The following is a 12,655-nucleotide window of genomic DNA, read 5'->3' as shown; positions in this document are numbered from 1 at the left end:
ATTCCAATGATGCTCCACGAGCAAGAAATATACAGTAGATCTACAGTCATCAGAAGGCAAAGGCAGAAGAATCAAGGAGTCGTCACGCCTCCAGGAAGCGAGTGACGGCATTCTTTCGATAGTGGTTCGTATCTGTGATTTACATACCTATGTACATACCAGCGGTGCCTTCTCTCATTTGGATAATTCGTCGCAGGACGTGCGCTGTCTGTGACGCAGCTCCTTTGTCCCCTTCCCCTAAAGAATCTCTCAGCCGTACGTATACCGAAGCAGGATGAATTTTGGATGGGAGAGGCGGTCTTACCAAGACGCCGTAGTCGAAAATTCCAACACTATTTCGACGGCTGCTGATATAGCGCTCTCCCAAACGTCTAGAGTCTCTTTAGTAACCAGTAGGACTCCACCGAACCGGGATGGAGAAATGGGACCAACGAGTGTGTTTCTAGCAGGTGAATCAGACGATCGGGCGCCGCCTGTGGCGAAGGTATCCCAAGGAGGAAGTGGTCGAGCTCGACTGCAGCTTGCCGTCATCGTCACTGTGGTCGCCATCGCTTCCGCCGTGGTCCTCTCCCCATTTGTTATTTTAATAGTGTCTCAAGCCTCGACAAATGGTACACGTGTCGACGAAATGGTACGCTTCCGGGTTTCTAACTTACTGGGGTCTTGTATCATTTCTTGCGCAGAACGCTCGTCTGGAAGGTGACTCACACTATTGTTTGTCGTCTCTTCTCTGATTCCTCTTGTAGAAATTATGAAAGGAAACTTTTCTCACTGCCCCTATCCTCTGGCTCATACCTCGAAGGGTGGATGTTTCTTGCCCTGCAGTGCCATGAAGTGGCTTAGACACCCAACCCTACGAGCGGTGGAGCCAGAGCTGAGATATGTTATGTCTCTCATCAATCTTATAGCTGGAATACTATTTACCTTTGTTTGGATTGCATTGAGAAACACACAGTAAGATTTCACAAAAGTAGACGAATTTGTGATGATTGTGATTTCATCTAGTTTTAAATTTCCTCAAGTCATTGTCTGGTATCTTTTTCTCTGTGCAACAACAATCGGTTGAGACAATCAATACTTTCATCTAGTACCGGAAACAGAAGTCTTTTATTTAGGTGCTGTTGAACTGGCTACTGTTATAGCTGGAGACGAAAACATTAGATGCAATTCCAATGACCTTCTAAACTCTGTGCAAAATCCAACGACTAGCTGTCGCGTTTTAGGTTTGTTCTATAAGGCTATGGTAACCGATACAATTCCAATGATTTTCTCAATCAATCACAGGCACTCTATACCATTACCTGCAAATATTCGGCGTCTTGTTACTAACATGTTCATCTGCCAATATCTGGTGGGTTACGTGCTTTCCAACGCGTGCTAGGCACTTTTTCAAGAAGACAGCTCGAGTTCACGCTATTCAGTTCTCCTTCTGCTGCATTTTTCCTGGAATTTTGATAGCTATAGCTTACGCAGCAGGAGGAACATATAGACCTGTACCAAGCTTTCGTTTCTGTCTTCCGATGCCGCAATTTGTCTTGCTTGGGACATTTATTCTTCCAATGTCCCTATCATCAATCATTATCATTATCATGCTAGCGCAAGTCATTAAGACGTTGTACAAGGTAAATAATATTATCATCGCGATGTAATGGGCTTCAGCCTCTTACTTTTTCACTTTGTAGCATCGTCAATTTCAAAAGAAGTACGCCGTGACTGCACCGGCGCCGAGCAACGCTTCCACAAACACCACCACAAAGAAAAAAATTGCCGCTATAGAAAAGCTCAGAGCTAACTTCTTTATGATTTCAATTCTTCTCATACTTATTGCAATACTTTACGAGACTTCGTACGCCTTGAATTCGGTGGGAGACACCAAATTCCGCAATCTTCTTGTTGAGCATTTGGTCTGCCTGGTGGAAAAAGTAAATGCAACATTATCTAACGAATCAATCTCAACAGCGTGTCCAGAAACCTTCCGCTCATATCAATATCCAGCTCTAATCATTCTGACAGACTGTCAAACTATTTTCGCCATTCTCATTGTGATTCACTACGCCATTGCTCTAAAGGCAGTCAGAAAACTACTTCTAAAATGGATTACGTTTCCATTCAAACGATGCCGCAAGAGCTCTTCTTAAGAAAAAAATCGTCCTGGAAGCGATGAGTGACGACTGTAGCGGAGATTATTAGTACATAATCTTTTTTCTTTTTTTGGAAAAGAAGAACTTGATAGTGGGTTGCACACGAGAAACCTGTTTGACTTAAATTAAATTACATGTATGTAATCATATATACGTACATAAATACCATCGTAGCATTTGTATAATTTCACAGGAAGTGCGTTGTCTCTGTGACGCAGCTTCCTTGTCTTTGTACCACGAGAAACTGAATCTTCTCGCTCTCTACAGACACATGATGAATTTCGGGTGGGAGAGGCAGTCTTACCGAAACGCTATAGTTGACAAAATCTCGACGGCTGCTGATACAGTCTCCCAAACGTCTACAGTTTCTTTAGTGGCCAGTAAAACTCCACCGAACCCGAGAGAGAAAGATATATGAGACGAGTGGTTTTTTTGGCAGGTGCACCGAACAGTCCGGGGCCGGCGGCGAAAGAGAGCGGCGGGCAGGCTCGGCTGCGGCTCGCCGTCATCGTCACTGCAATCGTCGTAACTTCCGCCGTGGCTCTCTCTCCATTTTTCATTTCATTGGCGCTTCACGTCTCAAACAATAGAACACATGACAAAGAAATGGTACACTTCTCTCTATTTTACCGTCGTCTTATACATGCGTCTGACTAATAAGTGTATCTTGTCTTGCGCAGGATGTTCGTCTAGAAGGTGACTCACAGTATTGTTTGTCGTCTCTCCTTCTCAAAGACCTCTGACTGCTCTTGTAGAAATTATGACGAAGAACGTTTCTTACTGCCCTTATCCCCTGGATCATACCTCGAAGGGTGGATGTTCCTTGCCCTGCAGCGCGCTAAATTGGTTTCAAGACCCAACCATACGAATGATCAAGCCAACGCTAAACTATGTCCTGATTCTCATCAACCTTATAGCTGGAATAGCATTTACCTTCGTTTGGATAGCATTGAAAAAATCGCAGTAAGACTTCACGTAGAAGTAGATTATTTTGAAATTTTTTTCGCCCAGTTTCAAATTTCCGCAAGTCTTTGTTTGGTATCTATTTCTCAGCTCAACAGCAAACGGTTAATTAAGACACTCAATGCTTTGATATAGTACCATAAACAGAAGTCTGTTATTTAGGTGCTGCTGAACTGTTTGCTGTTATAGCTGGAGACGAAAACACTATATGCAGCTCCAATTACCTTCTAGACTCTGTGAAAAATCCAGCGACTGGCTGTCGCGTTCTAGGTTCGTTTTAGGATGGCAGATACTATCTCAATGATCTTCTCAATTAGGCACTCTAAACCATTACCTGCAAATTGCTAGAGTGTTGCTACTGACGTGTTCATCCGCCAATATTTGGTGGGTCATATGCTTTCCAACACGTGCTAGATACTTTTTCGAGAAGACGGCTCGAATCCACGCTATTCAGTTCTCCTTCTGTTGGATTCTTCCCGGCATTTTGATAGCTATAACCTACGCAGCAGGAGGAACATATAGACCAGTACCAAGCTCTCGTTTCTGTCTCCCAATGCCGATACCTGTCATGCTTGTGACATTCGTTCTTCCAATGTCACTATCAACAATCACAATCATTATCATGCTAGTGCACGTCATTAATACTTTGTACAATGTAAGCATTAGAAAATCATCAATGTATATAATGAGCTTACTGTTTCCACCGTTTATAGCACCATCAATTTCAAAAGAATCACGGTGCACCGACGCTGAGCAACTCTTCTACAAGCACCCCTACGAAGAAAATTGCAGCTATACAAAGTCTCAGATTTCAATTTTTTGCCATTTCACTTCTCATCATACTGATGGCAATACTTTACGAGACTTCTTACGCTTTGAATTCTCTTGGAGACAGCAAAGTGGGCAACCTCCTTATTGAGCATTTGATCTGCCTGACGAAAAAAGGAAATGCACCTTCATCGAACGTATCAATCTCAACAGCGTGTCCCGAAACCTTTCGCTCGTACCAGTATCCAGCTGTAGTCATTCTGACAGACTGTCAAAGTATTCTCGGGATTTTGATTGTTATTCACTATGCCCTTGCTCTAAAGGCAGTTAGAAAACTAATTATAAAATGGATTACGTTTCCGTTTATACGATGTCGGAAAAGCAAGTAATATTCAGAAGACTGTGCCGGAAAAATTTGAAGATCAGAAAAAAATCATCCGGGAAGCGAGAAGTGAGGACTTTGACTTAGTACATATTTTGGAAAAAAAAGTACACTGTGACTTAGATGATGTAATCGTATATGTGTACATACCACATGCCAGCGTAGCGGCGCCTTTCTCATTTGTATAATTCCACGGGAAGCGCGTTGTCTCTGCATCATAAGAATCTTCTCGCCCTGTACTGAAACACGATGAATTTTGGATGGGAGAGGCAGTCTTACCGAAAGGCTACAGTCGACAGTATTTCGACGGCTGCTGATACAGCAATAGCGCTCTCCCAAGCATCTAGTGTCTCTTTAGTGCCCTCTTTAGTGGCCAGTAGGACTCCACTGAAATCGAGAGGAGAAAATGAGACGAGTGCATGGTTTTTGGCAGGTGAATCGGACAGGCGGCCTGCGGCAGCGGCGGCGAAGGGAAGTGGCTACTGGCAGGCTCGGCTGCGGCTCGCCATCATCGTCATCGTCATCAGCGTCACTTCCGCCGTGGTCCTCTCTCCATTTGCTATTTCATGGGTGATTCACGTCTCGCAGAATAGTACACGTGTCGAAGAAATGGTACGCTTCTTTCTATACATCCGACTACGTGTATAATATCTTGCGCGCAGAACGATCGTCTGGAAGGTGACCCATCTTTTCCTTCGAAGACAATCTCTGACTCCTCTTGTAGAAATTATGACAAACAACGTTTCTTATTGCCCCTATCCTCTGGCTCATACCTCGAAGGGCGGATGTTTCTTACCCTGCAGTGCCTTAGATTGGCTTCAACACCCAACCATACGAACGATCAAGCCAAAGCTAAGCTACGTCCTGATTGTCATCAATCTCATAGCTGGAATAGCATTTACCTTTGTTTGGATCGCTCTGAGAAAATCGCAGTAAGATTTCCCGCGAGTAGACTATTTTTTTGAAATTGTTTTCATCCAGTTTCAAATTTCCACAAGTCTTCGTGTGGTATCTTTTTCTCTGCTCAATAGCAATGGGTTAAGACACTCAACGCTTTGATATAGTACCATACACAGAAGCCTCTTATTTTATTTAGGTGCTGTTGAACTGGCCGCTGTTATAGCTGGAGACGAAAACACTATATGCAGCTCCAATGACCTCATAGACTCTGGACAAAATCCAGCGGCTGGCTGTCGCGTTTTAGGTTTGTTCTATAACAGATACAATCCCAATAATTTTCTCAAACAGGCACTCTAAACCATTACCTGCAAATTTGCGGCGTTCTGCTACTGACATGTTCATCCGCCAATATTTGGTGGGTCATATGCTTTCCAACACGTGCTAGATACTTCTTCGAGAAGACGGCTCGAATTCACGCTATTCAGTTCTCCTTCTGTTGGATTCTTCCCGGCATTTTGATAGCTATAACCTACGCAGCAGGAGCAACATATAGACCAGTACCAACCTCTCGCTTCTGTCTCCCAATGCCAGAACCTATCATGCTTGGGACATTCGTTCTTCCATTGTCTCTATCGTCAATCACAATCATTATCATGCTAGCACACGTCACTAATACTTTGTACAATGTAAGCATCATGATGAGCTCACTTACTTACTTACCGTTTCCACTTTATAGCACCGTCAATTTCAAAAAAATCACGTTGTATCAACGCTGAGCAACGCTTCTGCACACACCCCTACGAAGAAAATTGCAGCCATACAAAATCTCAGAGTCCAATTTTTTGCCATTTCAGTTCTTATCATATTGATGGCAATACTTTATGAGACTTCATACACCTTGAATTCCCTTGGAGACACCAAAGTCGTCAATCTTCTTGTTGAGAATTTGATCTGTTTGGTAGAGAAAGGAAATGCCTCATCTAACGCATCAATGCTAGAAGCGTGCCCGGAAACTTTCCGCTCGTATCAGTATCCAGCTCTAGTCATTCTGACAGACTGTCAAACTATTCTCATGATTTTGATTCTCATTCACTATGCCGTTGCTCTAAAAGCCGTTAGAAAACTAATCCTGAAATGGATTACGTTTCCGTTTATACGATGTCGGAAAAGCAAGTAATATTCAGAAGACCGTGCCGGAAAAATTTGAAGACAAGAAAAAATCCTTCGGGAAGGGAGGAGTGACGACTTTGGCGTAGTACATAATCTTTTTCTCTTTCGGAAAAAAAGTACATAGATACTTAATATGTGTACATACCAGCGTAGCGGCGCCTTTCTCATTTGTATAATTCCAAAGGAAGCGCGTTGTCTCTGTGACTCAGCTTCCCATAAGAATCTTCTCGCCCTGTACTGAAACACGATGAATTTTGGATGGGAGAGGCAGTCTTACCGAAGCGCTATAGTCGTCAAAAATCCCGACCGCAGTATTTCGACAGCTGCTGATACAGCAATACCGCTCTCCCAAACGTCTACAGTCTCTTTAGTGGCCAGTAGGACTCCACCAAAACAGGGAGGGAAAAATGAGACGAGTGGTTTTTTTCATGGCAGGTAAAAAGGAGCCGGCGGCGAAAGGAAGTGGTCATTGGCAAGCTCGGCTGCGGCTCGCCATCATCGTCACCGTAATCGTCGTCACTTCCGCCGCGGTCCTCTCTCCATTTGTTATTTCGTGGGCGCTTCACGCCTCAACGAATGGTACACGTGTCCAAGAAATGGTACAGTACGCTTTTTTTCTTCTAACTTACCGGACGGTGGTCTTTATCGTGTCTCGCGCAGAACGCTCGTCTGGAAGGTGACTCACTGTCATCTCTTCCTCCAAAGACCATCTCTGACTCCTCTTGCAGAAATTATGACGAGCAACGTTTCTTACTGCCCTTATCCCCTGGCTCATACCTCGAAGGGTGGATGCTTCTTGCCCTGCAATGCCTTAAATTGGCTTGAACACCCAACCATACGAATGATCAAGCCAAAGCTAAGCTATATCCTGATTCTAATCAATCTTATAGCTGGAATAGTATTTACCTTCGTTTGGATTGCATTGAGAAAATCGCAGTAAGATTTCCCGCAAGTAGATTATTTTCGAAATTGCTTTCATCCAGTTTCAAATTTCCTCAAGTCTTTGTCTGGTATCTTTTTCTCTGCTCAACAGCAATGGGTAAAGACATTCAACGCTTTGATCTGTAGTACCATCTTACGCAGAAGCCTGTTGTTTAGGTGCTATTGAACTGGCTGTTGCTATAGCCGGAGACGAAAACATTATATGCAGCTCCAATGACCTCCTTGACTCTGTGCAAAATCCAGCGACTGGCTGCCGCGTTTTAGGTGTGTTCTATAACAGTACGGTAGCAAACATCATCTCATGATTTTCACAACAGGCACTCTATACCATTACCTGCAAATTTCTGGCGTCTTGTTACTCACATGTTCATCCGCCAATATTTGGTGGGTCATATGCTTTCCAACACGTGCTAGATACTTCTTCGAGAAGACGGCTCGAATTCACGCTCTACAGTTCTCCTTCTGCTGGATTCTTCCTGTCATTTTGATAGCTATAACCTATGCAGCAGGAGGAACATATATTCCGTCTCCGAGCTCTCGTTTCTGCCTCCCTATGCCTCAACCTGTCATGCTTGGAACATTCGTTCTTCCACTGTCACTATCGTCAATCACAATCGTTATCATGCTAGTGCACGTCATTAATACTTTGTACAATGTAAGCAGCATGAACGTAAGCAATGAGCTCACTTACCTACCTTTCCATTTTATAGCACCGTCAATTTCAAAAGAAGTGTGCTGCACCGACGCTGAGCAACGCAAACACCCCAACGAAAAAAATTGCGACCATACAAAAGCTCAGAATTCAATTTTTTGCCATTTCAGTTCTTATCCTACTGATGGCAATACTTTACGAGACTTCTTACGCCTTGAATTCCCTTGGAGACACCAAAGTCATCGATCTTCTTGCTGAGCGTTTGATTTGTCTGACGGAGAAAGGAAATGCCTCATCTAACGTATCAACTCTAGAAGCGTGTCCGGAAACCTTCCGCTCGTACCAGTATCCAGCTCTAATCATTCTGACAGACTGTCAAACTATTCTCGGGATTCTGATTGTCATTCACTATGCCGTTGCTCTAAAGGCAGTTAGAAAACTAATTCTAAAATGGATTACGTTTCCGTTTATACGATGTCGGAAAAGCAAGAAATACTCAGAAGACCGTGACGGAAAAATTTGAAGACCAGAAAAAATTATCCGGGAAGCGAGGAGTGACGACTTTGACGTAGTACATATTTTGGAAAAAAAAGTACACTGTGACTTAGATGATGTAATCGTATATGTGTACATACCACATGCCAGCGTGGCGCCTTTCTCATTTGTATAATTCCACGGGAAGCGCGTTGTCTCTGTGACTCAGCTTCCCTCCCATAAGAATCTTCTCGCTCTGTCGTAAAACACGATGAATTTTGGATGGGAGAGGCAGTCTTACCGAAAGGCTACAGTCGACGGTATTTCGACGACTGCTGATACAGCAATAGCGCTCTCCCAAGCATCTAGTGTCTCTTTGGTGGCCAGTAGGACTCCACTGAAATCGAGAGGAGAAAATGAGACGAGTGCATGGTTTTTTGGCAGGTGAATCGGACAGGCGGCCGGCGGCAGCGGCGGCGAAGGGAAGTGGCCACTGGCTGCGGCTCGCCATCATCGTCATCGTCATCGTCGTCACTTCCGCCGCGGTCCTCTCTCCATTGGTTATTTCATGGGCGATTCACGTCTCACAGAATAGTACACGTGTCGAAGAAATGGTACGCTTCTTTCTATACATCCGACTACGTGTATATTATCTTGCACGCAGAACGATCGTCTGGAAGGTGACTCTTTTCCTTCCAAGACAATCTCTGACTCCTCTTGTAGAAATTATGACAAAAAACGTTTCTTATTGCCCCTTTCCTCTGGCTCATACCTCGAAGGGTGGATGTTTCTTGCCCTGCAGTGCCTTAGATTGGCTTCAACACCCAACCCTTCGAACGATCAAGCCAAAGCTAAGCTACGTCCTGATTGTCATCAATCTCATAGCTGGAATAGCATTTACCTTTGTTTGGACCGCATTGAGAAAATCGCAGTAAGATTTCCCGCGAGTAGACTATTTTTTGAAATTGTTTTCATCCAGTTTCAAATTTCCTCAAGTCTTCGTGTGGTATCTTTTTCTCTGCTCAACAGCAATTGGTTAATAGACACACTCAACGCTTTGATATAGTACCGCACACAGAAGCCTCTTATTTTATTTAGGTGCTGTTGAACTGGCCGCTGTTATAGCTGGAGACGAAAACACTATATGCAGCTCCAAAGACCTCATAGACTCTGTACAAAATCCAGCGGCTGGCTGTCGCGTTTTAGGTTTGTTCTATAACAGATACAGTCCCAATAAATTTCTCATTCAAACAGGCACTCTATACCACTACCTGCAAATTTGCGGCACTCTGCTACTGACATGTTCATCCGCCAATATCTGGTGGGTCATATGCTTTCCAACACGTGCTAGATACTTCTTCGAGAAGACGGCTCGAATTCACGCTATTCAGTTCTCCTTCTGTTGGATTCTTCCCGGCATTTTGATAGCTATAACCTACGCAGCAGGAGGAACATATAGACCAGTACCAAGCTCTCGTTTCTGCGTTCCCATGCCGATACCTGTCATGCTTGCGACATTCATTCTTCCAATGTCACTATCAACAATCACAATCATTATCATGCTAGTACACGTCACTAATACTTTGTACAATGTAAGCATCATGAACGTAAAGCAATGAGCTCACTTACTTACCGTTTCCACTTTATAGCACCGTCAATTTCAAAAAAATCACGTTGTATTGACGCTGAACAACGCTTCTGCACACACCCCTACGAAGAAAATTGCAGCCATACAAAATCTCAGAGTCCAATTTTTTGCCATTTCACTTCTTATCATACTGATGGCAATACTTTATGAGACTTCATACACCTTGAATTCCCTTGGAGACACCAAAGTCGTCAATCTTCTTGTTGAGAATTTGATCTGTTTGGTAGAGAAAGGAAATGCCTCATCTAACGCATCAATGCTAGAAGCGTGTCCGGAAACCTTCCGCTCGTATCAGTATCCGGCTCTAGTTATTCTGACAGACTGTCACACTATTCTCGTAATTTTGATTCTCATTCACTATGCCGTTGCTCTAAAAGCAGTTAGAAAACTAATTCTAAAATGGATTATGCTTCCGTTTATACGATGTCGGAAAAGCAAAGAATGAATTGTTCGTGGTTTCGTTATGTCATGCTATATGGAGAATACGTATAATAAATGGGGAGTGTTCCCCCCTTATATGCATGCATAGAGCGATGTTCGTGGAGGCGCCCCACAACCCGGAAGCGCGTGACACTGTGACGCACCATTTTTTCTCACGCGTGAAAGTGCCATGGAGTTGGATCCACGAGAAAGGCAATTCGACCACGTAGCTGTCCCGGCGTCGCACGAAGCCGAAACGGAAAAAGAAGAGGAAGAGGAAGAGGAGGAAGACGGAGGTCTAAAAACGACATCTAGCCCAGTCTCTCGACTCTCGATCGTAGATCTCCGCTTCTAGCGATGGGCGACAACAGCGAGCGACGAATCGTTCCAGGCGCCATCGAATCGAAGAGAGAAGAAAAAAGAGTTGTTACGAAGACGACGAGTGTCTCCTCCCACAACAAAGAATCGTCGCTCCTGGTAATCGTTCCCATTATCGGCGTGATTGTCGCCTTCGCGGTATCGTTTGCGCCTTTCGTCGTCGTATTCGCCTTTCCAACTGCAACGAATAAGACGCACGTCAACAGAACGGTAAGCCGTGTGAACCGAACGCTGTATTCATCTTACTTTCTTTCCTTTGCGTGGCCGCGTGCGCAGAACATTCGTCTCAAAGGTCGAATTACACTAGCGCGAGTCTCTACGACGACGCAGTCTCATTTTCTGTTCCATAGAGCTCTTATCACTCAACGACTCGACTTGTCCAGATCGTCTAGCTCCGAATCGTCACGGCTCAGGTGGATGCATTGTGCCGTGCAGCGTAGTGACTTGGTTCATTCATCCAATCGAAAGAGTAGAGTAGAGAAAACGACGCCGAAGCCTGCTAAATTCAAAATGTCTAGGTTTCAAAGGATGTAATTATCTGCGTGCAAATCGTAGTCGCTCTCTCAGCTGCGGTGATTTTTACGTCAGTATGGATCAAGCTAAGAAAATCACAGTACGTAACCCCTGCCAGTGAAGAATAATTAATTATTTATTGGCTTTATCCAGTTGCAAATTTCCTCACATTTTGCCCTGGTACTTGCTCCTCACTTCAGCAACAATAGGAGTTCTCGATTTGATTAGCATCATCATTGGCGACGAAAGAATCATATGCAACTCGGAAAATATCATGGACTCGGTCCAAAATGATAATCCTACAACGTCGTGCCGTGTCATAGGTCAGCTGACACATACACCACTATTTCAACTCAACGTTTCTCTTAGGCTCTTTGTTCCATTACCTTGTCTTGGCTCAAACGTTTTGGTTCACTGTTTCAGCGGCCAACATGTGGTGGACTATTTGCTATCCTACGCGCTCAAGATATTTCTTGGAAAATTCAACGCGAGTTCATATCATAGAATCGTTGTTTTGCTGGCTTTTTCCAGCGGCTTTGCTCGCCGTCAATCTCGCATTTGAAAAAACGTACCGACCCGTGTCGTTGATGGGATACTGCATGCCGCCAACGGAAGCTTTATTCCTGACGACGTTTGTTCTTCCGTTAGACGTAAGTTCATTTGTCCTTCTTGCACTTCTCACCAACTTGATCTACACCTTGCGAAAGGTACAGAGACCGTTTTAATTAATTAATTAATTAAAAATCGTATCCTTTTCTCTTTTAGCACGATCGCTTTCGAAAAAAGACTACGATCAAGAAAGGATACGCTAATGGCAACAAAAAGAAATTGAGCGAAATTGAGAAGCTCAAAATCGGCTTCGTCATAATTTCACTGGTCGTCACCGTGTTTACGTTGCTATTTGGCGTCTCATCCGTTCTCAGCATAGTCACCAGAGACAAAGCTCAACTTGCCTTTACAGAGCATTTAATCTGCCTATTAGAAACGTCGAGTACGGCTGCTAATTTGTCATCGTGTCCTGAAACGTTTCATGATTTTCAGTACCCCGTATTGACTCTATTGACAGAATGCGTGAGCGTTTTGGCGATCCTAGCTATTGTGCGTTACGCGCTCACTATAAAAGGAGTTCGAAATCAGCTCTTTGGATGGTTCAAATGTCGAACTGTGAGCAGGCAAAGCAATGAGACTACTGTACCAGTTAATTAAACTATCATCTCTAGTTATATCTTATATCAAATTTCAAATAATAAATAAACTCTGCTGTGTCTCACTTTCTTTGTCTCTTTTAATTAAATCAAACACGT

At 43.8% G+C, this 12,655-nt stretch overlaps 6 protein-coding genes and 1 long non-coding RNA gene across 38 annotated transcripts; 6 read left to right on the top strand and 1 right to left on the bottom strand.

Moving 5' to 3' along the window:
• Window positions 1-200: 200 nt before the first annotated feature.
• Window positions 201-2,319, top strand: LOC136186135 (uncharacterized). The gene is made up of 8 exons (XM_065973392.1): window positions 201-392; window positions 447-631; window positions 684-699; window positions 747-954; window positions 1,006-1,061; window positions 1,116-1,223; window positions 1,285-1,622; window positions 1,683-2,319. The coding sequence occupies exons 1-8, from the start codon at window positions 275-277 to the stop codon at window positions 2,136-2,138; spliced, it is 1,485 nt and encodes a 494-aa protein (XP_065829464.1). The 5' UTR covers window positions 201-274; the 3' UTR covers window positions 2,139-2,319.
• On the bottom strand, window positions 902-11,010 carry LOC136186180 (uncharacterized). 30 transcript variants are annotated; one of them, XR_010669686.1, is made up of 39 exons: window positions 10,625-11,010; window positions 10,160-10,410; window positions 10,026-10,102; window positions 9,893-9,927; window positions 9,664-9,827; window positions 9,467-9,605; window positions 9,294-9,410; window positions 8,694-9,248; window positions 8,554-8,648; window positions 7,962-8,479; window positions 7,830-7,891; window positions 7,601-7,764; window positions 7,404-7,537; window positions 7,231-7,346; window positions 6,602-7,185; window positions 5,875-6,556; window positions 5,520-5,783; window positions 5,327-5,465; window positions 5,157-5,274; window positions 5,028-5,111; window positions 4,534-4,971; window positions 4,405-4,488; window positions 4,242-4,336; window positions 4,112-4,189; window positions 3,800-4,058; window positions 3,668-3,748; window positions 3,439-3,602; window positions 3,243-3,370; window positions 3,075-3,194; window positions 2,772-3,024; window positions 2,446-2,719; window positions 2,300-2,402; window positions 1,973-2,252; window positions 1,822-1,910; window positions 1,668-1,770; window positions 1,498-1,565; window positions 1,302-1,443; window positions 1,092-1,238; window positions 902-1,044 (listed from the first exon to the last, which is right to left on the bottom strand). It is a non-coding gene; the product is annotated as an uncharacterized lncRNA (long non-coding RNA). The 30 variants fall into 30 exon arrangements; XR_010669688.1 differs by having other exon boundaries at window positions 3,075-3,370; window positions 5,520-5,683; window positions 5,749-5,783; XR_010669680.1 differs by having other exon boundaries at window positions 3,075-3,370; window positions 10,160-10,256; window positions 10,320-10,410.
• LOC136186139 (uncharacterized) lies at window positions 2,361-4,433 on the top strand. The gene is made up of 8 exons (XM_065973397.1): window positions 2,361-2,521; window positions 2,581-2,750; window positions 2,822-2,837; window positions 2,897-3,104; window positions 3,153-3,208; window positions 3,267-3,374; window positions 3,422-3,759; window positions 3,818-4,433. Exons 1-8 carry the CDS (start codon window positions 2,413-2,415, stop codon window positions 4,259-4,261), a joined length of 1,449 nt encoding a protein of 482 aa, XP_065829469.1. The 5' UTR covers window positions 2,361-2,412; the 3' UTR covers window positions 4,262-4,433.
• On the top strand, window positions 4,443-6,331 carry LOC136186131 (uncharacterized). Of its 2 annotated transcripts, XM_065973386.1 has the most exons (8): window positions 4,443-4,630; window positions 4,688-4,866; window positions 4,917-4,932; window positions 4,979-5,186; window positions 5,236-5,291; window positions 5,351-5,458; window positions 5,503-5,840; window positions 5,891-6,331. In XM_065973386.1, the coding sequence occupies exons 1-8, from the start codon at window positions 4,504-4,506 to the stop codon at window positions 6,329-6,331; spliced, it is 1,473 nt and encodes a 490-aa protein (XP_065829458.1). In that variant the 5' UTR covers window positions 4,443-4,503. The 2 variants fall into 2 exon arrangements, with proteins under 2 accessions (XP_065829458.1, XP_065829457.1); XM_065973385.1 differs by having other exon boundaries at window positions 4,443-4,866.
• LOC136186136 (uncharacterized) lies at window positions 6,555-8,562 on the top strand. The gene is made up of 8 exons (XM_065973393.1): window positions 6,555-6,701; window positions 6,760-6,923; window positions 6,985-7,000; window positions 7,053-7,260; window positions 7,308-7,363; window positions 7,423-7,530; window positions 7,584-7,921; window positions 7,977-8,562. Exons 1-8 carry the CDS (start codon window positions 6,572-6,574, stop codon window positions 8,439-8,441), a joined length of 1,485 nt encoding a protein of 494 aa, XP_065829465.1. The 5' UTR covers window positions 6,555-6,571; the 3' UTR covers window positions 8,442-8,562.
• On the top strand, window positions 8,599-10,562 carry LOC136186138 (uncharacterized). Its single transcript, XM_065973396.1, has 8 exons — window positions 8,599-8,778; window positions 8,837-9,006; window positions 9,057-9,072; window positions 9,116-9,323; window positions 9,372-9,427; window positions 9,491-9,598; window positions 9,647-9,984; window positions 10,042-10,562. The coding sequence occupies exons 1-8, from the start codon at window positions 8,664-8,666 to the stop codon at window positions 10,483-10,485; spliced, it is 1,455 nt and encodes a 484-aa protein (XP_065829468.1). The 5' UTR covers window positions 8,599-8,663; the 3' UTR covers window positions 10,486-10,562.
• LOC136186132 (adhesion G-protein coupled receptor G7-like) lies at window positions 10,616-12,621 on the top strand. 2 transcript variants are annotated; one of them, XM_065973387.1, is made up of 8 exons: window positions 10,616-10,756; window positions 10,816-11,048; window positions 11,115-11,130; window positions 11,189-11,307; window positions 11,357-11,451; window positions 11,505-11,674; window positions 11,721-12,058; window positions 12,117-12,621. In XM_065973387.1, exons 1-8 carry the CDS (start codon window positions 10,651-10,653, stop codon window positions 12,555-12,557), a joined length of 1,518 nt encoding a protein of 505 aa, XP_065829459.1. In that variant the 5' UTR covers window positions 10,616-10,650; the 3' UTR covers window positions 12,558-12,621. The 2 variants fall into 2 exon arrangements, with proteins under 2 accessions (XP_065829459.1, XP_065829460.1); XM_065973388.1 differs by having other exon boundaries at window positions 10,654-10,756; window positions 10,802-11,048.
• The last annotated feature ends 34 nt before the right edge of the window (window positions 12,622-12,655 follow it).

The sequence above is a fragment of the Oscarella lobularis genome, chromosome 4 (assembly GCF_947507565.1).
Source record: "Oscarella lobularis chromosome 4, ooOscLobu1.1, whole genome shotgun sequence".
Lineage (NCBI taxonomy): Eukaryota > Metazoa > Porifera > Homoscleromorpha > Homosclerophorida > Oscarellidae > Oscarella > Oscarella lobularis.
The sequence above is the reverse complement of the archived record's forward strand: the minus strand, read 5'-3'. Positions and strand labels throughout refer to the sequence as shown.

What these genes read in the sequence shown, in the direction of transcription:
- LOC136186135 (XM_065973392.1), top strand. Translation starts at nt 275, where the DNA reads ATGAATTTTGGATGGGAGAGGCGGTCTTACCAAGACGCCGTAGTCGAA. An exon ending in TCTCTGTGCAACAACAATCG is followed by an intron (nt 1,062 to 1,115) that starts GTTGAGACAATC and finishes TCTTTTATTTAG; the next exon opens with GTGCTGTTGAACTGGCTACT. An exon ending in GACTAGCTGTCGCGTTTTAG is followed by an intron (nt 1,224 to 1,284) that starts GTTTGTTCTATA and finishes AATCAATCACAG; the next exon opens with GCACTCTATACCATTACCTG.
- LOC136186139 (XM_065973397.1), top strand. Translation starts at nt 2,413, where the DNA reads ATGATGAATTTCGGGTGGGAGAGGCAGTCTTACCGAAACGCTATAGTT. An exon ending in TCTCAGCTCAACAGCAAACG is followed by an intron (nt 3,209 to 3,266) that starts GTTAATTAAGAC and finishes TCTGTTATTTAG; the next exon opens with GTGCTGCTGAACTGTTTGCT. An exon ending in GACTGGCTGTCGCGTTCTAG is followed by an intron (nt 3,375 to 3,421) that starts GTTCGTTTTAGG and finishes CTTCTCAATTAG; the next exon opens with GCACTCTAAACCATTACCTG.
- LOC136186131 (XM_065973385.1), top strand. Translation starts at nt 4,504, where the DNA reads ATGAATTTTGGATGGGAGAGGCAGTCTTACCGAAAGGCTACAGTCGAC. An exon ending in ATCGCTCTGAGAAAATCGCA is followed by an intron (nt 5,187 to 5,235) that starts GTAAGATTTCCC and finishes GTTTTCATCCAG; the next exon opens with TTTCAAATTTCCACAAGTCT. An exon ending in GGCTGGCTGTCGCGTTTTAG is followed by an intron (nt 5,459 to 5,502) that starts GTTTGTTCTATA and finishes TTTCTCAAACAG; the next exon opens with GCACTCTAAACCATTACCTG.
- LOC136186136 (XM_065973393.1), top strand. Translation starts at nt 6,572, where the DNA reads ATGAATTTTGGATGGGAGAGGCAGTCTTACCGAAGCGCTATAGTCGTC. An exon ending in ATTGCATTGAGAAAATCGCA is followed by an intron (nt 7,261 to 7,307) that starts GTAAGATTTCCC and finishes GCTTTCATCCAG; the next exon opens with TTTCAAATTTCCTCAAGTCT. An exon ending in GACTGGCTGCCGCGTTTTAG is followed by an intron (nt 7,531 to 7,583) that starts GTGTGTTCTATA and finishes TTTTCACAACAG; the next exon opens with GCACTCTATACCATTACCTG.
- LOC136186138 (XM_065973396.1), top strand. Translation starts at nt 8,664, where the DNA reads ATGAATTTTGGATGGGAGAGGCAGTCTTACCGAAAGGCTACAGTCGAC. An exon ending in TAGTGTCTCTTTGGTGGCCA is followed by an intron (nt 8,779 to 8,836) that starts GTAGGACTCCAC and finishes GTTTTTTGGCAG; the next exon opens with GTGAATCGGACAGGCGGCCG. An exon ending in ACCGCATTGAGAAAATCGCA is followed by an intron (nt 9,324 to 9,371) that starts GTAAGATTTCCC and finishes GTTTTCATCCAG; the next exon opens with TTTCAAATTTCCTCAAGTCT.
- LOC136186132 (XM_065973387.1), top strand. Translation starts at nt 10,651, where the DNA reads ATGGAGTTGGATCCACGAGAAAGGCAATTCGACCACGTAGCTGTCCCG. An exon ending in GGAAGAGGAGGAAGACGGAG is followed by an intron (nt 10,757 to 10,815) that starts GTCTAAAAACGA and finishes CTCCGCTTCTAG; the next exon opens with CGATGGGCGACAACAGCGAG. An exon ending in TGATCTACACCTTGCGAAAG is followed by an intron (nt 12,059 to 12,116) that starts GTACAGAGACCG and finishes TTTCTCTTTTAG; the next exon opens with CACGATCGCTTTCGAAAAAA.